The 26,189-nt window shown below is 50.3% G+C and overlaps 10 protein-coding genes across 10 annotated transcripts; 4 read left to right on the top strand and 6 right to left on the bottom strand.

The window, feature by feature from the left end:
• Positions 1 to 171: 171 nt before the first annotated feature.
• On the bottom strand, positions 172 to 1,308 carry NECHADRAFT_41697 (uncharacterized protein; the record flags this gene model as incomplete). Its single annotated transcript, XM_003050877.1, has 4 exons — positions 172 to 577; positions 634 to 881; positions 934 to 1,175; positions 1,227 to 1,308. The coding sequence occupies 4 exons, from the start codon at positions 1,306 to 1,308 to the stop codon at positions 172 to 174; spliced, it is 978 nt and encodes a 325-aa protein (XP_003050923.1).
• A 380-nt stretch (positions 1,309 to 1,688) lies between these two features.
• NECHADRAFT_80657 (uncharacterized protein) lies at positions 1,689 to 2,745 on the top strand (the record flags this gene model as incomplete). The annotated part of the gene is made up of 4 exons (XM_003051263.1): positions 1,689 to 1,810; positions 1,872 to 1,949; positions 1,996 to 2,558; positions 2,606 to 2,745. The coding sequence occupies 4 exons, from the start codon at positions 1,689 to 1,691 to the stop codon at positions 2,743 to 2,745; spliced, it is 903 nt and encodes a 300-aa protein (XP_003051309.1).
• A 1,350-nt stretch (positions 2,746 to 4,095) lies between these two features.
• NECHADRAFT_80656 (uncharacterized protein) lies at positions 4,096 to 4,787 on the top strand (the record flags this gene model as incomplete). Its single annotated transcript, XM_003051262.1, has 2 exons — positions 4,096 to 4,332; positions 4,461 to 4,787. The coding sequence occupies 2 exons, from the start codon at positions 4,096 to 4,098 to the stop codon at positions 4,785 to 4,787; spliced, it is 564 nt and encodes a 187-aa protein (XP_003051308.1).
• A 638-nt stretch (positions 4,788 to 5,425) lies between these two features.
• Positions 5,426 to 6,283, bottom strand: NECHADRAFT_40894 (uncharacterized protein; the record flags this gene model as incomplete). Its single annotated transcript, XM_003050876.1, has 1 exon — positions 5,426 to 6,283. The coding sequence occupies one exon, from the start codon at positions 6,281 to 6,283 to the stop codon at positions 5,426 to 5,428; it is 858 nt and encodes a 285-aa protein (XP_003050922.1).
• A 326-nt stretch (positions 6,284 to 6,609) lies between these two features.
• NECHADRAFT_41614 (uncharacterized protein) lies at positions 6,610 to 8,373 on the bottom strand (the record flags this gene model as incomplete). The annotated part of the gene is made up of 5 exons (XM_003050875.1): positions 6,610 to 6,828; positions 6,878 to 7,143; positions 7,170 to 7,425; positions 7,477 to 8,168; positions 8,223 to 8,373. 5 exons carry the CDS (start codon positions 8,371 to 8,373, stop codon positions 6,610 to 6,612), a joined length of 1,584 nt encoding a protein of 527 aa, XP_003050921.1.
• Positions 8,374 to 14,977: 6,604 nt separating this feature from the next.
• NECHADRAFT_80653 (uncharacterized protein) lies at positions 14,978 to 16,081 on the bottom strand (the record flags this gene model as incomplete). Its single annotated transcript, XM_003050874.1, has 2 exons — positions 14,978 to 15,830; positions 15,915 to 16,081. 2 exons carry the CDS (start codon positions 16,079 to 16,081, stop codon positions 14,978 to 14,980), a joined length of 1,020 nt encoding a protein of 339 aa, XP_003050920.1.
• A 1,949-nt stretch (positions 16,082 to 18,030) lies between these two features.
• On the bottom strand, positions 18,031 to 19,308 carry NECHADRAFT_80652 (uncharacterized protein; the record flags this gene model as incomplete). Its single annotated transcript, XM_003050873.1, has 2 exons — positions 18,031 to 18,350; positions 18,423 to 19,308. The coding sequence occupies 2 exons, from the start codon at positions 19,306 to 19,308 to the stop codon at positions 18,031 to 18,033; spliced, it is 1,206 nt and encodes a 401-aa protein (XP_003050919.1).
• A 1,021-nt stretch (positions 19,309 to 20,329) lies between these two features.
• On the top strand, positions 20,330 to 22,031 carry NECHADRAFT_93785 (uncharacterized protein; the record flags this gene model as incomplete). The annotated part of the gene is made up of 9 exons (XM_003051261.1): positions 20,330 to 20,383; positions 20,519 to 20,545; positions 20,743 to 20,848; positions 20,931 to 21,071; positions 21,126 to 21,199; positions 21,260 to 21,261; positions 21,319 to 21,459; positions 21,515 to 21,934; positions 21,995 to 22,031. 9 exons carry the CDS (start codon positions 20,330 to 20,332, stop codon positions 22,029 to 22,031), a joined length of 1,002 nt encoding a protein of 333 aa, XP_003051307.1.
• A 736-nt stretch (positions 22,032 to 22,767) lies between these two features.
• On the bottom strand, positions 22,768 to 23,370 carry NECHADRAFT_80650 (uncharacterized protein; the record flags this gene model as incomplete). Its single annotated transcript, XM_003050872.1, has 1 exon — positions 22,768 to 23,370. One exon carries the CDS (start codon positions 23,368 to 23,370, stop codon positions 22,768 to 22,770), a length of 603 nt encoding a protein of 200 aa, XP_003050918.1.
• Positions 23,371 to 24,770: 1,400 nt separating this feature from the next.
• NECHADRAFT_80649 (uncharacterized protein) lies at positions 24,771 to 25,977 on the top strand (the record flags this gene model as incomplete). The annotated part of the gene is made up of 2 exons (XM_003051260.1): positions 24,771 to 25,806; positions 25,958 to 25,977. The coding sequence occupies 2 exons, from the start codon at positions 24,771 to 24,773 to the stop codon at positions 25,975 to 25,977; spliced, it is 1,056 nt and encodes a 351-aa protein (XP_003051306.1).
• Between the last annotated feature and the right edge of the window lie 212 nt (positions 25,978 to 26,189).

Raw genomic sequence — 26,189 nt, 5'->3', positions numbered from 1 at the left:
GGTTCCGTTGTATGAAACATCCTGTAGATACAAAGAAACAATCTATAACTAAAGGGCCAAAGGCCAAGCGAATACGAGTAAATCTACCAAACACTAACTAGCTTCTGATATCAGATAGTTAAGACAACAAATGCAATGCTCCCCGTCTATCATACAGCACTTTCCGGAAACTCAAACAGAATACTTGGGCAAATCCTCGATAGCAAACCCATGCCTCTTGAGCTGACTGCTAGCCAACTGCCACAGCTTCTCAACCGCCTCATCGTCATTCAACCACCTGTTGGCCCTGGGATCGACCTTGCCGAAAGGAATCAAGTAAAGACCGGCTGCTGAAACCGCCCTGGGGCTCGTTGCGCAGAACAGCGAAGTTCGTGCGCCATCTAGGGGAGTAGACGTGGGAGCAATCTTGACGGCCGTGCGGGTCAAGATTCCGAGAAAACTGGCGTCGTAACTCTGTAGGTTCGACTTGATGATGCCGGGGTGCACCGAGAACGCCATGATGCCGCTCGGTCGGTAGTGGTCGGTGATTGCCTTGGCGCCGATGATGCTGGCTTGCTTGCAGTGGCCATATCTCCTCCTGACTCACAGTTAGAACATTTTATGATGGTAGCATGATTCAAGAGCTTTTCTCACCACGGCGCTGTTGCACCCGTCAGGCTCGTCATGTTGGGGTCGTCATAGTTGATGCTCTTTGGTCCCATGAGGAATGCACCGTCACTGGCGACATTGACCACTCGGACACGGTTCATGTCACCGCTAGCCTGAACTGCAGCGAGCAGGACTGGTAGAAGCGACAGGGTGAGAGCATGGTGAGAAAGGAAGCAGGTCTGCCACTGGATCTCGAAGCCGTCCTTGGTCAGCTCGTATGGGCACGCCATGATCTAGAGGTGGGCCTGTTAGTGATGATTGGTAGAGAGATAGCATGGGACTTACACCAGCGTTGTTGATCAAGAGATCCAGTCGAGGCTCTTTGCTCATAAACTCGGCAGCAGTGACCTTGACGCTCTGGAGATCTTGCAGATCTAGCTTGAGGAAGTGAAGATCCAGAGGGCCTGCGTCATGCTTCATGTCGGAGATGGCCTTGTTGACGCGATCTTGCGATCGACTGGCGATGTAGACACGGGCGCCACGCTTGGCGAGCTGTAGAGTTGTCTCATGGCCAATGCCAGAGTTACCTTAAGTGAGTTAGTTAGATAAGCAATGCTTAAAGGAGAGGATTTTCGTACCGCCGGTGACAATGGCCACGTAGCCATGTAGGCTTGGAATCTCGCTGATGTGAAACTCTTCCGTCTTGTTGTTGCAGGACATGGTGAAGATGGGAAACTTGTACGTGATTGGTGGAGAGGTTGTGGGTGGTGATGGTATTAGTGGTGGGTATTGGTGATTACTGGCGAAGCTGAATGTGTTGAATTGATCTGAAACCGAAAGAATTGAGGTGTCGGATGCATCTTTTATAACGTTTAAAGGAGAAAGGAAAGGGCTGTGCTTGTGGAAGTTGATGATCGACACTCCGGGCTTGTCCGCGGACATCTCCATGGTGGCCCGGACCCGTTGCGTGGACTCCACACCACGCCGAGCCCACGCGTATAAGTTGTATATAAGTTGAAGCACATCAGTCTATATTGGACTATATTGACAACAATATCACTTGAAATAATATCCAAAATTCATCTTCAGCTATTTTCACCATGAGCAAGGTCGACCTTGAATCTCCGCTTGACTTGAGCAACCTGGCTGACAGAGGGGTCCTGATTACAGGCGGCGCTTCAGGTCTTGGCGCTGCCATGGCCAAGGCGTTTGCAAAGGCTGGGTGCGCAACAACATGCTCTTCGTCATTAAGGAAAGCCAAATAACTAATCTATTCTCTTTAGGTCATACGTTACTATCGCAGATCTTCAGCAGGAACTCGGCGGGAAATATGCTGCCGAGTTGACCACTGAGGGTTACAAGTAAGTTGTCCCATCTGGGCGGTGCAATCTGGGCTAACCAGGCAAGTGTTCAATTCGTCCATACCGATGTCACCTCGTGGGCTTCTCAGGTCAAGGCCTTTGAGAGTGCCAGCCTCTTCTGCCCGGCTCGCATCATCGACGTTGTCATCCCCTCGGCGGCCGTGTTCAGCGAGACCTTTCTCGACCTGACGACTCCAGTTGCGGGCGAACAGCTCTCCGAGCCATCCACTACTGTTTTCGACGTCAACATCACCGGAACCTTCTACACTGCAAAGCTCGCGGCCCATTATTTCAGACCGACTCCTAATTCTGAATATGAGTCTTCGCGTCTGAAGGGCCTCATCTTCATGGCATCTCTTGGAGGTTACATCGCCGGAGCTCGGTTCACCGCTTACGGCGCCACCAAGTTTGCTGTCCGCGGAATTTGGAAGCATTCACGAGACGATCTCAAGGCACTGGGTATTCGTTCTAACTTGATTGCGCCGTGGTTCATTCCCACTCCCATGACGGAGTCCCAAGTCGAGCATCTGAAAGGCAAGATACAGTTCGCCAAGGTTGATGATGTTGTCGATGCGGCGTTGAGATGTGCTGTTGATCAACGTATTCAAGGTATATTAATCTAGATTCTAAAGTTTGACCAAGACTAACGTGAACAGGCCGGGCCATTGCTGTTACCCCTGGTGGAAATGTCGACCTGCGAGATGACCCAGAAGGGCTGGATGCAGGCGTCGAAGTTGGGCGGGTTGTATCAGGATTGGACAAGTTGATTGATGCCGTCTCTACCATGGAGACTTGATCAGCTATGATGGTTCCTGAGGAGATCGTGTAGGACAGTACCGTATTTATTTGACTATATTCCTCGTCACAAATTCGCATATCTGATATCTGTGCCCCTGGTACCTCCAAGCTCTATCTTTAGCAAAAAAACCATTCTTTTAGATGACTAAAAATGACACAAATGAAGCAAGAAATACTCCTCTTGCTGATTAGGTATTGCATAACAATAAACTTTGCAAAGATTCTGCAGTTTATCGGCCTTGGTATGTGTGACCGCTGGCTCCAACGTGGCTACCCTAGAACTTGGCGGGTACCAGGTTCCTAGACTTAACCCAGAACGTGTGAAACCTATCTACACCTGAAAAACAACGAATCAAACTTCAAGGCCAAGTCTGACCAAAGTGGCAGTGCTACATCTCATGTAAGATCCGAGGGTTGACGCGTCCGGAGCCTACCACGGACATGTCCGCGGATTGCCCCACTTCTCGGGCCCGGCCACGGATGGCACCAAAATCTCACACTCAGATATTCTAAGGAATGACGATGACACGGAGTTAGCATCTATTCTTGCGGGATAAGAGAATATTGATCTGCTTATGTCCGTTGAGCATCAAATTTGAGTTTATTCGGCAGCGTCATAATCCCTGGTAGAGACGGTATGCTCAGCTCCTATGTGTTCTCTGACAAGGCATCATGGCTCGGACTGAACAAAGCTTTGACTATATCATCGTGGGAGGAGGAACTGCAGGCAAGTACCCAAGAGAAACCTTCCTTAGAATGAACTAATGCGACAAAGGCTGCGTGCTTGCTAGTCGCATATCAAAGGCGCTCCCAAACGTATCTCTGCTCGTCATCGAGCACGGCGTGGCTCAGGATGATCGAGTCACTCCAGCCCTAGGCTTTGCACCAGGCTTTGGATCCGACATTGATACGGATCTTCTATCAACTCCTCAACCGAACTTTGAGGGGCTTGCCGTGTCTCAAACCTCGGGGTTGATCTTGGGAGGCTCGTCTGCCGTTAACTATGAGACATGGACCAGGGGTGCTTCGGTTGATTTGTGCGTCTGCGTGTGTTTGTTAAGAAGGATCTAATACTAATATTCTCATAGTGATCAGTGGGCAGAGATTGTTGGAGACAGACGCTGGTCTTGGGAAGGGATGCTGCCGTACTTCAAGGCCAATGAGACATTCATCCCGTCAGCGACTCAGAAAAGCTTGCAGAAGGAGTGTCAAGATTTTCATGGCACCGAAGGACCTATAACGGCAAGGCAGCAAAGAGAAAATGAGACAATTAACAAGTGGCTGATGTCGATAGGTCTCCCATCCAAGCAATTCTGGTAAACCTCGAGATTACCCCCTCCGGCAGGACATGACCCGCTTTCACGAGGCCATGGGTGCGAAATTGATCCCCGAGAACAACGCTGGTAGTGTAATAGGTTACACAGAGGTTGCACAGTCGAACTATGATGGCCAGAGACAATTCGCTGCCAAGGGTTACCTATTTGGTCCCAATGTCACTGTCTGGACTGAAAGTGAAGTCCACCACATCGACATTGTGAAGCAGCGTGCATCCAGAATCATTGGCATACGATATTCCGGCGATGGAGTAAGTCGAATGGCTTCTGAGTTCCGAGTATCAGCCAATGTCGAAATCATTCTCTCGGCTGGGGCCCTGTTCTCTCCAAAGCTTTTAATATTGAGGTGAGTTAAAATATTACACCTGATATTTCCAAGACTAAGAATATCAGTGGAATTGGGCCAAAGGAAGAGTTGGATAAGCATGGTATCCTTATAAAAGCCGATCTCCCTGTTGGAAAGAATCTATCCGACCATCCTTGCGTTTCTAGCAAGTGGACTGTAAACAAGAAGGATGCCAGCATCGGGATTGGACCAATGGTGACCGAGACTTGCGACTGGACTGCTGGACCGCCGATGGATTGGATTGCTTTTCACCGCGGAAAAGTTTCGACGTTGGAGGCAGCCTCTGAGCATCTAGCCGCTGATGAGAAGAAATATTACTTGTCCGAGGGCAAGGCACATTGGGAATCTTTCACCATGTAGGTATTCCGCTTAATACAGGTTGAAGATGCTGACTGATCCCTTAGGTATGGACCATTTGACACTTCTGAGCGCCCGATCAAGGTCAACCCTCCAGAAGGAGAGTCCATCGTGAGCGTCTTCAACATACTGGCTTCCCCATTGTCTAGAGGATCAGTGAAGCTCAGCTCAAGTGACCCTGCTGATCAACCAGTTGTCGACCCGGGCCTTCTCAGTTCGCCGACTGACAAGGAGATTCTATACGACGCCGTACGCTCAACCACCATCGCTATGAAGAACCTTGAGGGTCTAAACGCAGTCGAGTACACTATCGACGAAGCTCTTCGAGATGACTTGTCAGATGATGCTGTGGCGGCGAGGGTGAAGCAGGGAGGAAGCACAGTCTTTCACTATTCCGGCACTTGTGCCATGGGGACCGTGGTTGATGCCGAGTGTCGGGTTAGGGGCGTTGAAGGCTTGAGAGTTGTTGATGCCGGCGTTTTCCCCATGCCGCTGGGCGCTCACTATCAGGCCGCTACGTATGCGCTTGCGGAGCAGGTCGCGGACATGATGGTGAGCAATGTGCACAATGGTTAAGGTCAGTTACAGACATGACACATGAATAGCCATGATGCATTTGTATTCTAATCTTGACTCGCCCATTACTTGCTAGCCAGAACAACCCAAGACTCAAACTTGACACCACCATAAGCATCAATCTCCTTCTGAATCACCTGGTCAACAGCCTCGGGCCACCTGCTGACCTCCTCATCCGTCCATCCAGCGCGAGCAGGGCGCGTAAAATCACTCAGGATGAACTTCTTCAGGCCATTGTCTAATTCAGGTCCCTTGACAATAATAGTCCACTGCGACAATTGCATCTTGGAAGGGTCAAATCCAGCCTCGGCGGCGACCTTTTGTAGGTACCCTTCTTCAAAGAACTGGGGGTTGGGGACCTTCATCGGAGGGAGATCGGGTCTCACGAGAGCTTGAGCCGCGTGGATGACCTCACCAGCGCCGAAACGCTTCCACACAAGAAGAGCGGCTAGACCGGGCGACTTCAAGGTGCGGTGAATCTCCTTGAGGCCCTTGAGGGGGTCTGCAAAGGTAAAGGCGCTAAAGTTGAGGATGCTGTGCGTGAAGTGGTCGTCGGGGATACCCTCCAAGTTTTGTGAGTCCAGCACTCGAGTCTCGATTGTAGGCCAGGTAGTAAACGAGTCCTTAGCGGCCTGAACCATTGGAGGCACATTGTCGGTGACTAAGATGCTTGGCAGGCCATCAGCAGGGAGTCTGTCGACAAGGACAGAGGTGGCTGTTCCGGGACCCGCAGCATTATCGTGAACTACCGAGTCCTTGGTGATGGGCTCGATGGCGTTCAAGTCATCAAAGACCAGGTTAAACGCGGTGCGCGTGCTGTTGCCTGTTTGCTGAGCATAGTTTGCGGCCAGGGCTGAGAAGTACTCGGGGAACGGCAGACTCTTGCTTTGAGACTTGGAGATGTTTTCTTGTTCAGAAGCCATTATTGATGTCGTATGTTGTAGTGTTGATCAAGTTGTGATTGTCTCGAAATAAAGAGGAGCAGAGCTGACAGCTTGTAGGTAATTATTTATGCCGTCAGATCCAACCTGACATAAGCACTACGCAACATGTCAGCTTTGTTAGGCCAAAACTGGTCTGCTTCTGATAGGTCATGCCGGACATAAATAGGGCCTTGCAAACAAGCATATTGTCATCATACGCGCATTTGAACTGACTGCTTATTCTGACTAGCATCTCCGCTTCCAAGCCTCAACTATCTATCCAAGTTACATGACAAGCTTGAATTAAGCGCCCTGGTTTATACTTGTTAGATCTTATCATCAGAAACCCTCTTTTCAGTTGCTGCAGCCGCGTTCTTGGCATCCAGGTCACCACTCTCTGAAGCCGCCAGCGAATCGGATGAACGAGGAATGGGCTTCATGTTGCGGCGCTGCTTCCAAGTCAAGCCCTCCGTATCAAAGATGACTGCAATCTCTTCAAGAGTAAAGCCCTTGGTTTCGACGAAAAAGTACCAGACAACAACCAACTAGCACAACGTCAACAACAGTCCGTTAGACCGAGATTAGAAGTCTTACCTCTATGAACGTGTATACAATGTAAGCGATGTAGTATCTCCACCCGACATTCTGTAGACCAATTGGATTGACAAACGTGCCAAAGAATCCAAAGGCGTGCATGATGCCGGTCTGAAAAGTGACGCCGCGAGCTCGAATGTCGTATGACAGGATCTCGGCTGGGTAAGCCCACAGAGGGGTCCAACCGATATCGTAGGCGCCGTTGCTGAGGAAGATGGCGACTAGAACGCCAGTGGCATATCCAGAAGTGCCATGCGTGGTAAAGACTGCAGAACGGTTAATTCAGGTGAACAGAAGGAAAGGGTGTGGGTTAACATGCGCGCGGCAAATGTCGTCCAGAGAATAAAGGCAAGAAACATTCCAGCCGTCGATGCAATAAACAGTTTTCTTCTACCGACCCTCTCGACAAACAAGGCAGCGATGCTGGCGAGAACAAAGTTGTAGATGGAAAGGCAGCCGTTGATGGTGACTTGAGTTGTCGTGTTGGTGATACCGATGCTCAACAGGACAGAGTGAAGATAGTATTGCACAAGGCCATTGCCCGAAATCTGGTAGAGAAAACGTTAGACAAAGCCATGTTTTGCTTGCTCAACACATACCTCAATGAAAAGACCGGCAAAGAAGACAATGATCAGGCGTCGTCGGTTGCCTGCGGTTCGCACAAGGTCCAACCACCCGGTCTTTGCCTTAACAGAAGCATCACTCTCAATTTGCTCCTTGATCTCAGTATACTCAAGTTCGACCAGAGAACTTCGTTCATTTCCATTGGCGTGGTGCTTGACGAGGATATCCCTGGCTTCCTTGCCTCGACCCTTGGAGATCAACCAACGAGGACTTTCGGGGACGAACCAGATAAGTAGTAGCTGCAGGGAAGCTGGCACACCTTGAAGCAGACTAGGGATTCTCCAAGACCAAGCGTTGTCGATCTTGTGAGTCCCATAAGTCACCCACGCCGCAATGATGGCGCCTAGGTACCAACAAGTCGGGTAGTAAGAGATGATGGCACCGCGATGCTTGGGCAAAGCGAGCTCTGCCAGAAGGAGTGGAGCACCAACAACAGTAAAAGCCAACCCAAAGCCGATCAAGAAACGCGAAATGACAAACTGGGGGATCTGCTTGGAAGAAGCCTGAAGGATGGCGCCGATGATGGTCCAGGCAGCTCCGAAGAAGATGGACTTGCGGCGGCCGAATTTGTCGACAACGGGGGTGATGGCTGGAAGGGCAAGCATTGCACCAACTGTTTGTATCGAGTTTAGAAGACCGAGGACCGGGCCCTTGGGGTAGTCGAATTCTGGGCATGTTAGCATGGCGAAACACAATGTCTCTTCTCGATGCAATCACTTACCCTCCTGCCATGAAGGCAGTAACTGGAGCCCATTCATGATCATGCCGTCGAATCCTTGATAGGAGCTACTAAGGATGACGACTGGGAGCCAGAGGTACAGTGACCGAAGGCCTTTGTCGTGAAGCCATGCTGGGAGATGCGGCCGGGCCATGGTTGTTTGCAGGTTCTTTTTACAACTTCGAAACAAGTAAGATGAAGCTTGATTGCATTGAGTTGCCTAAAATAAAAATTGCCTTGGAAGGAACCGCAGCTTCTTTTATCTCTCTGTTGCCGTCTCTTGGATCTATCTCGCATTCAAGTCTAGCAGATCTTGTTGAGCCTTCCTGGTGGTTTAGCACCATCACGTTTTCTTTGTGGCGTATTGCACTCGACCGTGCTATCAAGAACCGAGATGGTACACTTGTCCGCTTTGTGGTTGGCCTAGGAGAAGAGCCTCGGAGTTGCGTGGTCGTCGGACATGAATGGTCGTAAGTGGGTCAGAGGACCACGGAACTCCGTGGTTAGTCGGGGGACTGTGGTCATGACAAGGTGGATTTACTGCTCATTCTCGGAGGAACCTGGTCATGGCATCATTTGAGCGGCTCTTTGGTTGCTTTTCTGGCTTTTCAGCTCGGCCATCGGAGGACAGTGGTCTGCGTTTCCCCCTCAATTTCCCTACAAGGAAATGCAAATGCTTCTCCCATTCGATAACGCCATTAAGGAGTAGTAGAAATCAGTCATTCTGAAACATATACTCTTCTCAGGGAACTCAGGGACCACGATGCACGACTGAAATCAGATAAAACGGCCTCCTTTCAACACTCAACTCCAAGGTGAGCACGCGAAAATCATGTCCTCGCTCATCTTTCTCCTCAAGAGTCGAGTCCTCTCTTACATTTTCAGCATGCCTTCAGTCTCTTACGAACCATACCTCCTTCCAGGATACAAAGACTTGGCCTTGGGTTTCGAGATTCCGTCTCTTGCGTCAGCCAAGATGAACAACGCGCAACAGACCGCGGCCCAGCGACAACAATGCCACCCGGCACCCGGGATATACACCGCCCGCGACCTCGTTCAGGTTACAGCTCCGTTGCTCAACTCAATTGTCCACGCGTTGGGTGAGGACATTGATGGAGAACCGTCTTCCAAGGATGTCCTCGTTGACGGCTTAGCTGCTAGCCTGGCCGTTACTGGGCGAGAGTCCACTCTACCATTGTCATACGGAAAAAGTGACACCTCACGAAGCGAAATCGCCAACCAAGCTCAAGTCATTGGCGATGCTCTTGTTGAACACGCAAGATCCACACCGCAAGGAGGCGAAGCAGACCAAAATATTAGGCTCTACAGCCAATGTGAAGGCCATCTTTGGACCCCCGCTGTTGCTGCACTCTTACTCGGTCCAAGAAGCAATGCTCAACTCATGCAACTCTACAATGAGTGGCTCCACCGGATGATTCTTCTCCGTGACACGTTGCTGCCCTTTGAGAACTTTGATCAGGTTCCCCTGGTTATCCCATCGTCAAACAAGCAAGGCATCAGGGACTTTGAAGAGCCACGGAAGAACTTTCTTCTTCAATGTCTGACTGGGAGAATCTCTCAAGCGGCAATTGTGGACGTGGCCAAAGTCTTCACGGCCAGGAGTCTTGGTTCCGGGGGATATGGCTTCCAGTATTCTCAAGGTCTCGTCATGCCAGCTTTCTTATCATCTTCACCATCGCTTCATCTTCTTCGACACCACCCTGCGAGGATAGACGACTCACAAGTTGATATCCTGTTCGACTATGAGTATCCTGTATACTTTGACGCCGAGAGGAACGAGCTGCCCAAGGCTGAGGAGAGCTTACCCCCTGGACAGTGGCCGCCCCCATCTCTTCTCGCTTTAGAACCCCAGGTGACGAGGTCTTCTATCGGTGTGGGGGCCGGAAAAGATCCCGCAAGACGTGTTCTGAACATTCGGCTGGGTCTTGGGAATGGTGAATCCATCACCGTCGACGTCGGTCAAATTGGGCGGGGAATACGGTACGCCTACAGAGCTGCATCTGCAGGCAACGCCGGGGAAAAGAGAAGCTTGGAGCAGAGCCTCTTACAAGAATCATTGCCCGTCAAAACCAAGAAGAGCAAAGTCACTGCGCTTCACATCCACAGTGCTGGAGATATTCTACGGGTTCCTGGCCTTATCACTCCCGACATCAAGAGCCGGTCAAACGAGCTGCATTTGCTCTGGGCTAAAGACCCCCTGATTAGGTTGGCACTTCTAGGGAAGCTGTACCCCGAGAATGTTATACTCCTCGACGAAGATGACAATCCCGAAAAAGCATTGCATGTGGGGAAAGGCTTTGGTGGGAGGGTTGTTGTAGTTCAGAACAAGCGTCGCAAAATTACGACCGTAGATGATGCGTAGTTTTTTTATGCAGTGATAGACTTCAGTTCAAATGCCACAGCTGTGAAGTTGAGGCCCTTACTGTGCTATTAAGGCTTGGGTATGAGTCTTAGTTGTGTGACGGCTGTATTATTTCTGTAAGTTGCTCCGAGGCCTCCCGCCCCCTGTGCAAGGAACAAGCTACAATGGCAGGGCGGTCAGCAAAGAAGAGTGAGGGGGATGGAGAGTGTTTTCATTTCACTGCAAACTTAACCCGCCCTGATGCTTTGAAAGCCAACCAATTAGAACCGCTCAACGTGTATGGCAATTTGAAGCTCATCGTCAAGTTGCATCTCTGTCAGAGGAACCTTATGTTCTGGCAAGATGACATGCTATGCTGCAATGCCACTTCTTGAAAGTGTATCTTGAACTAAGATCAAAATAAGGCCGTCCGATCATCCGCGTTGAAGCGAAGAGTACCCAACACCAATCGCGTGTACTGGTCAAGCCCATCCCAGCTCAGACTGTTAGCTCGAGACGCTTGAAACAGTGAAGCCAATGTCTCCCCGAGGGTCATCTGTGATATCCCAAGATCAGGGTCTGCCATTAACAGCCTCTGAGTCTCCCATTCTGTGGCAGACTTTGCCCTCCACAAGGCTGTTGGTGCGGGTAACGGTAGGTTCGAAACAAGGTTCTCGTCAAGAGGCTCATATAGGTAGGGATCTTGTCTACCAACTCGGCACGACAAGCAGTTAATGGTGTTGACAAGCAAGATTGTTCGTCTGATAGTTTCACCCAAAGCCCAAGGTTCCCACCAAGTCTGCTCGGAGAGGTTGATGCTCTGTTTATGAAGTTGAGCAAGGTGTCTTGTCATCTACGAAGCGTTAGATTCACATTGACTGCGTATTTTGTTCATGAGAGTCGAATACCTTTAGCAGCCACGGTTGCTGTAGTTGGGCATTTCGGGCCTGCTCAAGACTCGAACCAAAGAAGCTCACGATTTGATAGACGCACATTGCGTGCACTGATGCCAGAACCCATACTTCAGACTTCGAGGAGCATATTCTGGGCTGAATTTTATGAGTCAAGTTTGGGCGTCAACCAGGATATATAAAAAAACTCACAAAGTCTTTGACCAGCTGGTCACGCTCTTTGTTGATGAGCGAATGTGCAAAGTGCTGGCTGCTGTTCATCGCGGCGTTGTAGGATCCCAAGCAGCAGAATGCAATGGCCAACGCTTCCAAGACTTCTCCCTCGGAACATCGATAAACTGTGGGATGTACGAACGGGGGGTATGTACCAGCCTTGAGCATCATTTGTGGGAATCCATAGACGTATTTGACCCAGTCCTCATCGTTGCCAAGCATGCCCATAGTAAGCGTGGATGGAGGGCCAAGGTTGAAGGATGTGCTGAGAGACAAGTTGGCCAGAGCCAGTGTTGAATTTTCTTGATCGGCTGTATCTTCGCTGCTGAGATGCTGCGTCTGCTCCAGTGGGGTGTGCAAGTCAGGCATCTCGTCCCAGGCCAGTGGAGGATGCCACATAAAGCTCTCAAACCGAGGGTCTGAAGTTGCTGGGACCTGGCTGGTTGAGTTCTGTGCTGTTGGAATTCCAAAGGAAGCGAGCAAATTAATCTCAAGACCTCCGTGCCCGATAGTTGCCTGATCATTGATGGATGTGCTGGCCTGAAGTATTGAAGGCGCGTCAGCGAGGCCGCTGTTTACCATTCCGTCCGTTGACTCTGGATATTGTGTCTGGATGTCGTTGATGATCGAGGGTGTCGGTAAGTCTCCCCATTCCAGTAATTCACCAACACCACTTAGCTCTCCTTGAAGTGAATCGTTTGGCCCCGGGGTAACACCATCAGTTGCATACTGGCAGCTGATATTTCTGGCTAAGCATCGAGAGCAGGAAGGGTAGACAAGATCACACGAGAGCTTGGATTTGACGCAAGCTCCACATGATTTTCTTTTTGACCTGCGAGGCTTCAACAGTGAGCGCTCACATCTTCTCCTATGCCTGTCTCTCAAGTCCTCTTTGTCAAGTCAGCAGTTTCCTCTTGATAAGAGTGCTTAACAAACTTCGCTTGTATGTCTTGCTGCAGATACTGCATCTATGCTCTGTTTCGACATGTGCTACAGCCTCCATCTCGTCTGGCAAGTTGACCAAGCATCCGCATTGGCGTCTGAGGTTGCATGTACTTGTAAGGTTCAAGTTGTTATCAGATGCTGGGAGCCCCGGTTCCTTCATATGCGCTAAAGCACTGTCGCAATCGGGGCCATGGCTGTTGCAATTGTGGCGTTCAGATAGCTTGACCCAGCGGCTCAGCCAAAGTTAAATAGTCATGAGAATAGTTGTCGCTGAGTGGATGGATAAACACTATCAAACCTAAATGCAGAAGTTCCCTGTCTATCGTATATGCTCCCTTGTGATACGCCATATTCCTTAGAGATGTGCCTGCAATCTCTGGTAGAACAAACAAAACCCCATGTATAATATCCTCGTCTCCCATTCTAAATTCTGATACTCAAAGTACGCGGTTGCGCAGCTTTCCCACCTGGGGATTGATATAAGACACGATCCTCAAATTCCCATCACTTTCTATGGAACAGCCGATATACGTCTGTACGCCAAGGCTGTTCTCAAGGGCCGCTGAATCACTGCTAAAGGTCAGTTTCACCAAGAAAAAATAGTGAAGATTCTTTTACTTACAAGGTGCTTTGAAGGCATTCCGAATATCTCGTCGCACTCTCCAGAAATACTTGGCTGCCGTTATCCCCAACCTCTTCGCTCATGAATCCTGTCAAGGCGTTGAGGATTTGCTGATCGTTTTCTGCATAATGTCGCACTGGTACATACACCCTGACACTTGGTGTTTGGTCGCCCATGCCGAACTCAAAGTGGTAAAGAATTCCAGCCGTTCGGTGATTCTTGTATGGAAGGGTGGTATTCTCAGGTACACCTTGTGTTCCCAGCAAAGCATCCCAAAGCCGACGTAGCTTCCGTATTCCCACCTCGAAGCCTGGTTCTTGCAGTCGGCCTCCCAAAGAAATCACCTCCTTGACAGCTTCAAAGTTTGTCCTTCTATCACGAAAGTAAAGTTCAAGTTTCGACTCGTCTTCCTTGACCAAGTCCAGTGCAAACATCTCAATCTCAAGACGTAACTCCGGACGCTGGCTAACATAGTCGGCAAAGAGTTTGAAAGAAGCCATCTTTCCTTGGCTGTATCCAGGGGTGGATTCAACTGCGCCTCGAATCACGGCCAGCGTGGGTTGATGCGTTGCTCGTGCCATGGCGCCCGGGAAAAAGTAGGCTCTGTTCGTGATTGTATTTTCCTCGAGCGTGAATCCCCAGAACATGGTGGACTGATGACCAGGGCCACTCCCTATCCAAAGCTGGTCGAAACATGAACGGAAGTGATCGAAGAGAGTAGTGTTGATCTCAGGAAAGGCCTCCACCAGATCCTTCTTGAAGTCTCCCGCAGCCCCAGAGTTTTGTAAATTCACAGCCGTGCCAGCGTCCAGTCCTATCGGCTCGATAGAACAGCTAACAGTCGGTTTCTCTGCGCCTGTGTGAAAGTCCCAGCTCAATTGCACAGGCGTGAAATCATCCGTCATGAAGCTTCTCCATCGTGTCAACCCTATCCGAAATGCAGAGCCCAGATGTGGCGTGACAAGGTTTGCGAAGTGGTGAAGGATGTTGATCTGGCTCATTTGTGTGTACCCGGCGTTGTTGAGAAGTGACCCTAGCACGTATCCGACATTCTGATACCAATATCGTTGGTGAGGGTTGAAGAGGCTCTCGTGCCTTGCCCTGACCAAGTGCCAGGGCTTGGACTGCCGCGATATTCTTTCTGAGGTCGCCATGGTGCCTTATCAGGCGGTGTAAGTTGGATATCTGATAAGTTGATAGTTTTCTAGAATCTCAGACCGGCTGTTTATACGATTCCATCCCGACTGAAGCCTGGGTCTTATGGCTGAGTCTTGACCATGGCCTCTACTCAGATTTGCCGTCAACGTAACGTATCATGTCCCCCCAATGCGAAAAGGATCCGAGCTGAAGTGTGTAAATCAGAGATGAAGTTAATTATATCCATTCTTTGTCATGTGGCGTGCAATCCATTCATCATTGTTGCCTTGGCTCTATCTAAGCTAAGCCAACGTGGGCCTGGCCGGGTTCGCCGTTTGACTTAGAATATCGTAGATGCCGAAGCTGATCTTATCTGCCTTGTCGCCGGGGGATCTTGATTCCATTCAACTTTCGCCTTCTGAGTCAGCCCCGAAGGGCTGAGTGTCAGCCTGGGCAGCCTAGTAGGCAGATTTTGGTCTGTTCCTGCAGCGCTCGCAAAATAGCCGCCAAACGCGTATACCGCACCAATTGAATTGTAGATAGTTGCCTGTAGTGGTTTGCGTGTTTGCTATCCTTGTACAGCTTCCTGCTCGGCCGCTTTGTGCTGCTTCGCAATAATGTTTTCCTTTTGTTCTCTGTCAACACCCAACCACAACAAATCTGGCCTGCTATAGTGTCCAACAATATCCAAGAAACCTCGAGTTGCTACAACTTTTGTAAGGTCGAGGTCGGCATACACAATCCCTTCTGCGTCTGGGCTCCCATCGCCAAGCGGCGCAGTCAGACGTCTACCATCAGGCCCAATAACACAGCTATGACCTCCGCCAGGTTGACGACAAGAGAGACCATCCTGAGTCTTCAACGTCTCAATGCCCTTCTGAGTGCACACCGAAGTGCTGTGAAGCACATAGGCGGTGCTTTCAATGGCGTACGTCTGCGACAGGTTCTGGCAGCCATCTGCAGTCATACTCCACAAGCCTGGATGGTCGACACCGGCTGACGGATCGATCGGAGGCCACATGGAAATGTGGATTGCCTCGCCCTGCGAGATGCTGTGATATTTCAAGAGTGGCTGTGTGTGCTCCCAGCAGGCGAAGCATCCAACCTTGATCTTACCGTGCTCAGCCCCAAAATCGACTTCCACCACATTGTTCAGGTCGGCTCCTGAGCCGTCGCCAAAAAGCGTGCGTTCCATGTGCGTGGGCTTGATCTTTCGTCGGTGCATTACTACTTCTCCCTGGGGAGATATGATGGCTTGAGAGATGTAGATGCTGTGGGACGGGCTCTGTTCGGAGAAGCCGAGGGCGACAGCAATTGAGTGTTCCTTGGCAGTAGCCTTGACCAACTCCATTGCCTCGGACTCTATTGGAAGAGAGTTGTAAATGTATCGAGTCTGAAGCTCAAAATCGACCGGCCGGGCCCTTGGCAAGCACAAATGTCAGAAGAAGCAATCACATACAGGGTGACGAATAGTTGCAGGGCATATGACAAACAAGGCTACTTACCAGATCCACGCAGGATATCCCGGAAGCCAGCACTCGGAAAAGGCGACAAGCTTAGCCCCATTCTGTGCCGCTTCAGCGATGAGTCCGCAAGCCTTCTTGACCGAAGCTGCCAGGTCAAGATACACAGGCTCAGCCTGGGTAACGGCAACTCGAATAGGACAAGCCATGGTTCCAAGGAAGTATAATCACTATGCTCAAAAAAGAAACAGTAGAGGCGCGGGTCTGTCAATTCCCGTGCTGCGGTGAGACTAACAGATGGACGGACCATCATCTAAATAGAGCATATTTCGCACCGCATTCCACAACGAGAAGTCGCGTATCTACAGAAATCATACGATGGGAGAAACGTTTCAGAGCATTGAACGCTTCAGGATGGCCCACATCGCGCCTATCAACGGTCGAAAGCCCCGGCTCCGGAGACCAGGGGAGACATCCGTCAGTTCGAGAAGAGCGGAAGAACCCAGGAACAAAGTCCCAAGTCTGACCTGGGCTTATGTCAGAGTTGCTTGGTATGGGCTGACCGCACCTGTTTTACACGCATAGCCGCGGTATCAAGCCTAATAGAACTGTCAGACGGCGCTTATGTAGGGCATATTTCTCGGAAAAGAGTGCTTACGCCTTGATGAGACACTCTAAATAAGAATATCGCCGCGCCCGACCTTTATGGCTCGTCTGGTTCTTGACCTCTACCAACACCTGCCACCGTTACCACCTAACAGATACAGACACGATAACCTGCTGATTCAACTTCCGGTACGTTTCACAGCGTTACAGTATCAAGTTATCATCTACACCGACGGTATGTCCGAGGATCTTTTCAGACCTATCACTCACATGTGACGAGGACACTGCATTCGTCCACCAGTCGGGTTACATCAAGCAGGCCACGATGTGAATGTCTGTTGGTTCTAGAGAGTATGATATTTCCCTCATGCATCATAGTAAACCTTATTTCTATACGAAGGATCCTGACCTTGCTGCATCCATGTTCGACTGAAACACTTGCGGTCTGCTTCAACCAACACGCCAAGTTTCCAGGGATCTTACGGTGAAATATGGGGCCAAAATCCGAGCATGGGAAGGCACTTGCGGAGGACCTTTTGGCTGACGTATTCGTAAATACGTGCGAATATTCAAGGTTTGAGAGGATGTCATTTTGTAGTTCTACAAGTTGGGCGCATGCGTAGCAAGGTTTCATCTACACTTGTCACCATAGTCGTAGACTAATGGGTATTTAGATACAAGGTTGGTGGGAAAGAATAATGAATAAAAGAGGATAAAAAGAAATCTTGTAGAAACAAAGACGATATTTTCCATCATTAGTCTGTCGAGCGTACGCCTCACGGGCTTGGCTTTTCACCTTGTGCCCCATTTGCTTGTGCTTACTCAATGCCAAAACTGCTTCTCTTACTCGCTTCTGGCTATGATTGAACGAAATGAAATTCCTGGACTGGGACACGAAATCTTGAAGTCAAACAGGAGCACACCCAATGGATCGCAGCTCCTCTCACCATACGAAACTCAATAGTAGAGCTCGGTGAAAGGTAAACAGTTGCCACACAACCCATCTACGCCTTTAATTCTTCTACTACCAAGTACGATTATAATGGGCCTGGCGGTTTGTGAGTTATTCGTGGCAGGGATTTCGTTGTGGATGCCACCCATTAGCAGGAAACGACTTCCACCTCGTGGCCGGCTTGGTCCGAGACACAAGAGAATAGGACCATATTAAGTATTTCATCCAATGGCAGCATTGTTGTCGTTACACAAAGCAGGCCTCATGATTACGTGAGCTAAGACAACTTTATGCTTCTTCAAGTTGTCCGTCAGTGCTCAGTTACATTGGCCCCCGCTCCCCCTCTTCCTTTCACATCTCACTCAATACATATATCGCTCACCAAGACAAGACACTTTGTACCAGAGGTCATTGCTACCATCTGCTTGGCTTCTTCGCTACGTAGAGTTCGTCCTGCATACTATGACAACATGATTAAGGCCTGGCCTGGTGATAAACGATAAAGTGCATCAGGAGACGACTATTTCTGCGTTGCGATTGTGGTTAGTTTGATTCTTCATTACTCTCATTACATCATTGTCCAAGAGCCATCCTTGCTAACTACTGCTTCAGCTTTGCCTCAAGCATGACTGTTCGTCCATAAGCAGACGGGTAGATCTTGACGAGCTCCAGGCCAGCAGCCTCAAAAATCTGTTCGAAATCGGCCTTCTTCTTCTCCTGTCCGGTCATGCACAGGAGAGCAAAGTCAAGCCAGTACAGATCCATGTTCTCGTGGTCTTCGACCATGTCCGGGACCAGCATGTCGCAGATAATGAGACGCGAGTCGGGGCCCATAGCCGAGGCCGTGTTCTTGACAAACTCGGTGCAGACTGGGGTATAGAAGTCATGGAGGAAGCGGCGCATGAAGTAGATGTGGGCGTCTGCAGAAAACAGTCAGCAGGGAGTCTTCACCAGAGGCATGGTCATATCTTGAAGTAAGACAAGGTACGTACTCTTAACAGGCTGCGGCGTAAAAGCGTCATAGGTCATGAGCTCGAAGCCAGGATATTCCTCAGGCTTCAGGTTGTCAATAACACCAGGCAGATCCTGTAGGATAAACTTGGCGTCAAAGGCACCATCGATCTGCTTCTTGACAGCGAAGCACGACTGGCCACGGCCGGCACCGATGTCGACGAGGTATGGGCGCTCCGTATCCTTCTCGACCTCCTCCTTAAGGGACGCAAAGGGGAACATTCCAGTGACGGGCATCAGTTGATCAACCATGAACATGTTGGCGTTCCAGACCTCGCGGCGCTCCGGGTCAGGGTCAATCTCGAGCAGTTCGTAATACGACTTTCCGAGATGCTCCTTTCCGACCGAATACACGGCAGGGGACTTGGTCAGGTCAAAGACATCATCGGGCTTATGTGACTTGAGGTACTCGGGGAGATGAATCCAGGCACGGGTGAACTCCAAAGTGATCATGAAGAATGAACCGAGAGCCTTGGGGTTGAGGGCACGAGAGAGGTCATTATGGGCATAAGTATCTGGGGCCGTCTCCTTGAATAGCCCGTGGTTGACGGCGACACGGTAGGTGCGGTGGATAACCGTGGGGGCGACGTTGGTGATCCGGGCCAGCTCCTCGGCGGTGATGGAGCTACCATCCTCAGGCATAGCGTGGTAAGCACGGATACCCAGGATGGTGTGAAAAGCACCTCCCAAACTGAGGTCCTCGAACATTCGAGTCACCAGATCGATTGGCTCCTGGAAGGCATTGCGGACGCGTTCAGTCTGCTTGATGATGGCCACATGGTTGATCGGGTTGTCCTCGTACGACTCCAAATCGGCAACAAGCTTCCGAGCCTCCTCAAGGGCCTTGCTCACTTTGGGATTAGCCATTGCGGATGAGCGACTTTGACGTGCCGCTGCGGTTCAAGCACGGGGATGCTGATGGGGATAGGGGGTGGAGAAATAGTATGGAATAAGGTTTGTACAACAACAGCAAAGAGTATGTACGAGCAACAAATGGACGACCCTAAAAGGTAGATACGCCAGAGAGCGGTGGGCGGAGAGGAGGTGGAGGGATTCCCACTATCTCAAAACATGGCGGCATGCTGTAATTGAGAATATTTAACAAGCGGGTGCAAGAGGCGGGGTTCCACGGAAAGGTTGGAAGCGACACACCAGGGAATGGGTCGATAGCGGCAGAGGTGGACGGTATCCTGCCAGGTACATCGTAGCGAGGCCAATCAGACGAGATGGAGAGTTTCCTGGCGTGTGGAAATCTGGCCATGCCAAGCCACGAACACCGAGCGTCTGGGAACTTAGGCATCACGAGAAGATCCTGACCCGACTGCCCGGTTCCAGGAATTTGGGATTCGACACCTGGTCATCTTCAAGTGCCTCAATGTAGAGAAACCAAAACACCAACAAGCCACCACTGTAGGGCTGCTCTCATGCACTCCGAGATCCAGACTCTCAGCGGCCCGTCGCGAGCTTACCGGGCCCGGTTTAGCGGGACGGCCGGACCGGAGCGCAGGCCCGAGTCCGAGCACGAGCAGGAGGGGTCCCCAGTGGTTCCCAGTGGAGGGAGTGGCTGGCACCTTCCAAAGCTGGAGGCGAAATGCAAGTATCAGGAATCCCTCTATCACGAAAATATCGGCTTACCAGTATATTCTCCGCTGGCACCCCTGATCTTCGCTTGGCTCCGAATGTCCCGCCTTTCTCCGTCGACAAACGCCGCCATTTTCACTCTCGCAACCAACAATAGAGAGCAAGCGCGCATCCGCTTCTATCTAAAACTCTTTTCTGGTACATATCTTGGCGTCTTTTGCTCCTGATCGACAGTTTCAGACGCGGAACCCGTCACATCGGCAGCGCGTCACGCACCCCTGCCCCCTGGGCCTGGCCCACAATCACAATGTCTTCACCAGTTTCTCGTGAGGATGATGACTCGTTCATCCAACCTGATAGTGTATGTTCCTCCCTTGACTATAACAGCGACGTGCAACATGGACCTGAACCGATTTTCGGGTTCAGTTGATCAATATGGTCCTGAAACAGGGCCTATAACAGGGGCAATAACAGCTGCTAACCATGAGTCTTATAGGACCAACGGAGCGTTGATGATGATGAGGTCAGTACCCTGGCAAACCTTATACCCCATGTCACCCTCAATAGCATTGGTTATCGTGGGTGCTTAGAGCTTCCATTTTTGATGCATCTGTTGGCAAACACCATGCCTACCACGTGGAGCCCCCATACACTACCTGGTCATGGTGCAATCCCCACCTGCAATGGAACGGCCCGCTAACCAACACTCACCTTATCTAGGTTCACGATGATCAGAGCGATAGATCCTCTTTGACGTCTTTGACATCATCTGTATTGAACGGAACTGTTGAAGGAGGTAGAACCTATGCCGTCTATGGCAAAGAAGGTCAGCGCTCAACCACCGACTCTGCTGGGCATTTCCAGTCAAGCGGTGTGGGAAATCATGCTGACTGCGTTTACGCCTTTAGAATATGGACTCCCTATGGACGAGGCGGAGCTTGACCGCATCGACATGTGTCACACCAAGTACTGCGCCCTGATTGGAAAGAAACGCCACTTAGCGCCCATCACCAATCCCCAAAAGATCCTAGATCTTGGCTGCGGAACAGGTCCGTCCTATCCTGGTTGGGAATCAAGCTGAAGGCCAAACTGACGGGAAATAGGAATCTGGTCTATTGAAATGGCTGAGGAATACCCTGCCGCTGAGGTGAGATATCATTTCTGTCTATTTATTCACGTCCATACATGCTTACCAGGCTAGGTCATTGGTACTGATGTCGCCCCAACGCAACCCGAGTGGTATGGATAAATCAACATGGTGATCATCAACAGGCATAGTAGCTGACTGACCCTCAGGGTACCCCCAAACTGCCGCTTTGAGCTTGACGATATCGAGAGAGAATGGACATGGAAGGAAGACAGCTTTGACTTTGTTTTTGCACGAGACTTACTGCTGGCTATTCGAGACTGGCCGGGGCTCATCGACCAAGCATACACGTGCGTCAAACTTTATAATCCTACCCGTTTTCATGCTGCTAACGTGCATCTTCAGCCACTTGAAGCCTGGAGGCTGGGTTGAGTTCCAGGCCATTGTCGGTCTACTCGGCAGCGACGATGACTCGATCCCCGAGGACAGCTACCTACGCAAATTCTCAGGCATGATGGAGACAGCTTCCTCCAAATTCGGCGCAAGTCTTACCGATCCCATGAAGTGGAAGGGTTGGCTCGAGGAGCGAGGCTATGTGAACGTAACCGAAAAGGTTTTCAAGCTGCCATTCAACCCGTGGCCCAAGGACCCACGAATGAAGATTCTTGGCGCCTGGGAGATGGAGAACCTCCTTAGCGGGCTCGAAGCCATGGTGACGAGGATGTTTCAAAAAGGCCTTGGCTGGTCCGACGCCGAAGTGACTGTGTTCCTCGCATTTTTGAGGAAGGAGATCAAGAACCCGAGAATGCACGGATATTGGCCCTAGTAAGTAAACCCAACAAGCTTTCTTGTGTGGATTCTTTAAGGTTACTGACATATTTCCAGCTACGTGGTCTACGCACAAAGACCAAAGGACGATTGATTGCAGCTATAGGGAATTTGATATTATTTACCCGCCTATTCACCCGTACATTATGGACTCGGTCTCCTTACGACTTTTATTGGATACTTCTCTAATAGCCTCTCCGTCGGACACTCCAACATCACAGGGGTCTTGGATAATCCCCTAACGGCCTGTAACTAGCATAAAATCAACAAATTGCGAACATGCCAGCCTTTGAATAAAGCAATCAGAATTCAGTCAACTGCTCTTTGTTCTTGATGTCACCCATGACTGTCCTGATCAACGATACAATGAGACAACATACCAAACGTTTTATCTCTACCACCAGAGGCAATGAGTGGCGAGACGCTCCTCATAATGTCCATATTGGGTGCAACAAAGGTGTGGGCGGGTCCAGTGTTTTGGATACAGTGAAGGAATATTGCATTTAATATGTGATTGATTGATTTCGCCTTGGCAGGACGGGTGCTATCTTGTAAGGGTAATCATCAGGAGCACAAACAATGTTGCCCCTTTGTACGATGCACTCTGCGCGGGTATACTAAGACGGTATATGCACATCAACTGGTGTAATACAGCGTAAAAGTACGCTACGAGATGAAGTTGACAAGACAAATTGTATTTTGCCCGGTTGTCCAGCGCTTGCACAGGATATCATGTTAACAAGACCACAAACACCGTTCCCACCAATAATCGTATACACACTTCCAAGATCCAACGACTTGAGAAACTCCTACAAAAGATACACTTCCGCTCACAGAGCCAGGACGGCACCTGCAGCACCAACAGCAGCAGCGACAACACCAACCATGCCAGTAGGTCGGGGAGCAGCAGCGTTACCACTACCACCGACAGTGACATACTCCAAAGAGGCAGTCCTTGTGGTGCTGGCATCGGTAAAGACCATGCTACCCTTGCCGCCGGAGCATTCGGGGACAAAGCCGTCCACCTGGGGGTTGACGGTGCTGCACTCCTTGGCAATCTCCTCTGCATCATCGTTGACACTAACGAGGTAGTCTCCAACCTTTGTAAGATAAGTCTCCAAGGGTTTGGACAGCGAGGCGGCGATGGTGAGCTTGCAAGGGTCGGCGGTGGGGACATCGTTCAGGAACCAGTCGAGGAGGTCACCCGTGGGTGTCGGCATGTCCTGTAGGAGGTCGAGGACGGAGCTGGCACACTCGTCGTCGTCCTTGGCGCGGACAAACAGGTCTTGGGCGCTGCGCTTGTGAGGCGTGAAGCCCATGGCCGGGGCTCGGACGTTGAGGGTCTGAAAGACGTGGACGACTTCGACGTGCTTGACCTCTGCGAGGGCCGTAGAAGCCATAACGGCTAGGAGGGAGAGGAATTTGGGCTGCATGTTTTCTTTTTTTTCCTTTTTGTTTGGAGGTTGAGTTGGTGAAGAGAAGAAAGGCGGATGACAGAAAACATTAAAATTGAGACTCTGAGGCCTTCTTATAACAACCGCAGGATCAGATCGTCAAGTTGGACCAACAAGCAAAGACAAGGTCTAAGCCAACGGTTTATCCGCAGTCATTAACAGGGGGGGAGATTGTCCAATGATAAAGGCGCTTAGCGCTTGGTAGGATTTATCTTACTGGGGCCGTTGTCAGTGCAGGTGCAGCATGTAAGGGCACCCTTGTCCTTGAAGGAGGGCGAAGTCTGTTGGTGTATGGCTGAAACAATTTCTGTAGTTTCAGTGCGTCCGCATGAGTGATCCTCCGATGGATTTGAGCTGGAGATTTGCTGGCAGAGAAGCCTAATAATAGCCATCACCAAGGGACCTCATTTTGACAGAACAAAGTTGACAGCCTTTATCTCATCATCTGAGATCGGGTACTGCCTAAACCAGTAGGTGACCCATTTTCACCGATACCTCTGATCTCGTTTCCTTCAACCACGCGAAAGATCCTTGAACAAATAGGCAGAACCTCGTTTGTCTGCCATTCCTTGTCTATGCATGAGTCATACGGTTATTTCTTGTTCCTTCATTCAAAAGCACGGCTTCATCCAACAACCAACACTTCTCGCATCCCGACCAGCAACAGTCAATCCCTGCACAGCCCGCCTTCGTCTAGCTGCCTTCCAATTTGCGGAGCGGATCCCACAGCCCGTTTCATCTGATCCGGAGAGGCCTGGCCAGGCCACAAATTCCTCTGGGGACATCTCCACCAAAAAAGAAGAGTCGAGACTCAAAAGATATTTGCTGCCCTTGATGGGCTCCGATGCGTAATCTGGGAATCGAACCCAGGGCTCCCCGACGTTACTCGAATGGCAACGGAGAATTTTACCACTAAACCAATTACGCTTGATGTTGTTGATGTCTCGAAGCTCGGATATTGCGAGTCAAGATCGTAGCTATGGTGCTGGGAAAGCCAGGATCGCTCTTTGACTACCATCATCATAAAAAACGGGTTTGTCTAAATATTTCAATGAACTTAAAGTAAACTCTAGTCTAAGGCCTATCTAAGGCGTGAGCTTAATTTGAGGGGCGCAACTCGTGTCCAACACCACATCTGGCTGGACCGCAATCCAGCTTGTTTGTCCACCCAGAACAATGAAAACGGGTAGAAGATTTCACTCTTTGATGGCAGCTAATATTCATGTGCGAGTGCGTACCTTTGCATAGTCTCTCACGTAGTCCTAGATCAAATACAACTGTCTTCCCTCTCTGACTCTCCTTCTTCAACATCTCAGCCGGCCGCCTCTACCTACTTCGCCTCCCTCCCTCCCTTAGGTCTAGCCTCCTCCCTCTCAAAGATGGACAATTCTCCCACAGAATTGTCAGACCTCGTCAGCCCAGTTTTCTCCTTCTCCCAAGAGTCCCGGACCTTGTCTGCCCACAGCTGTCATTCAAGCCAAAGTAGCAACTCTGTCCTGACCCGCTGGTCATCTCCAGTGCTCTCTAACGACAAGCCTCTCGAGAAGGGTGGCAGCTCAGACGAGCATGAGACATTCTCTGAATACGCCGATGATCGATATCCTTTGCTTTGGTACGGTGTTCTCCTGCTCGACCCTTTTACGGCCTACCTGAGAGTCCCTAATACTGTTTCTCGTCTTCTCGCCGATTTGGGGAGTAGACATGTGGGAAGTCATCCACCATCGAGACGAAGCATTCGGGATAGCAATGAATTACACATGCTTTGGGAGCATTCGACGCGTGAAGATATCCGCCTTTACTTTCAAGGGTCAGGCATCTCCCTGTTCCCAGGGGAACAGCTCCTACTGCATAGCGTTAGCGGTGAGCTCATCTATCATCACTTGATGCGCCGTATGGATAGCCGATTCTCAATCCAAGCCCCAGCACCAGACGTCATGTACGGATATCGAGAAGCTGCGCTCCATCGTCCAAATGGTATACCGAGCTGGGTCATCGACGACGGAAAGGCCACAAAGTCGAACCTGTTCTACCCGTTCTTGACAGTCCAGATGCAAGGTCATGGCTTTGGATCTGACGGATGTATGCACAAGGCAACCAACGAGTGCATGATTGCCTCGTCTATCTGCGTCAGAATGCTCGACAGACTCAACCAGCGCCTTGCCGTCCGTCAGCGAGGCGACACCTCTACAATGATAAACAGCGCCGCCTTTAGCATCGCCATGAACGGCGCAGTTGCACGCATCTACGTCACTTTTGCGTTTGATGAGACGAGAGACCACGTCTACAAGGTCGACAGCTTTGTCCTCGAGGATCCATCGCATTACAGGAAATTCCATCGGTACATCCAGAGTATCATTGACTGGGGGAAGAATGAGCGACTTTGGGAGATTCGAGATGCCATAGGGGTTATTGAAAGTAGTGGCCCTCGATGGTATCCAAGATACGAGTTATAGCAGACAGGAGACGGATTAGATTTGTACTTGAGGGAGGAATGTCGTTGATACTCCTCACAGCTTGAGGCCTAGATATAGGACTATAATGTAACTAGGACTACCATTTGGCGCAGAATTAGATAGGAAGAAATAGGAGGTCACTTCTTTTGAATTTTCAAGAGATACCATCAGGGCCTTCGGGACATACCTTGCTATTAGCAACTCTGTGATGATTACTACATTTCTTCTCAGATCATCAACTACCTATTGAGACAACTATTTGTCGATGGAAGGCCGTGCCGCTGGTAGCATTTTGTCTCGACAGAGCCTGGTCGTCTTTTCTCGTCCGCTCTTTGTTTCGTATAG

The sequence above is a fragment of the Fusarium vanettenii genome (assembly GCF_000151355.1).
Source record: "Fusarium vanettenii 77-13-4 chromosome 5 genomic scaffold NECHAsca_5_chr5_3_0, whole genome shotgun sequence".
Lineage (NCBI taxonomy): Eukaryota > Fungi > Ascomycota > Sordariomycetes > Hypocreales > Nectriaceae > Fusarium > Fusarium vanettenii.
Note: the sequence above shows the minus strand (reverse complement) of the source record. Positions and strands in the feature narration are given on the sequence as shown.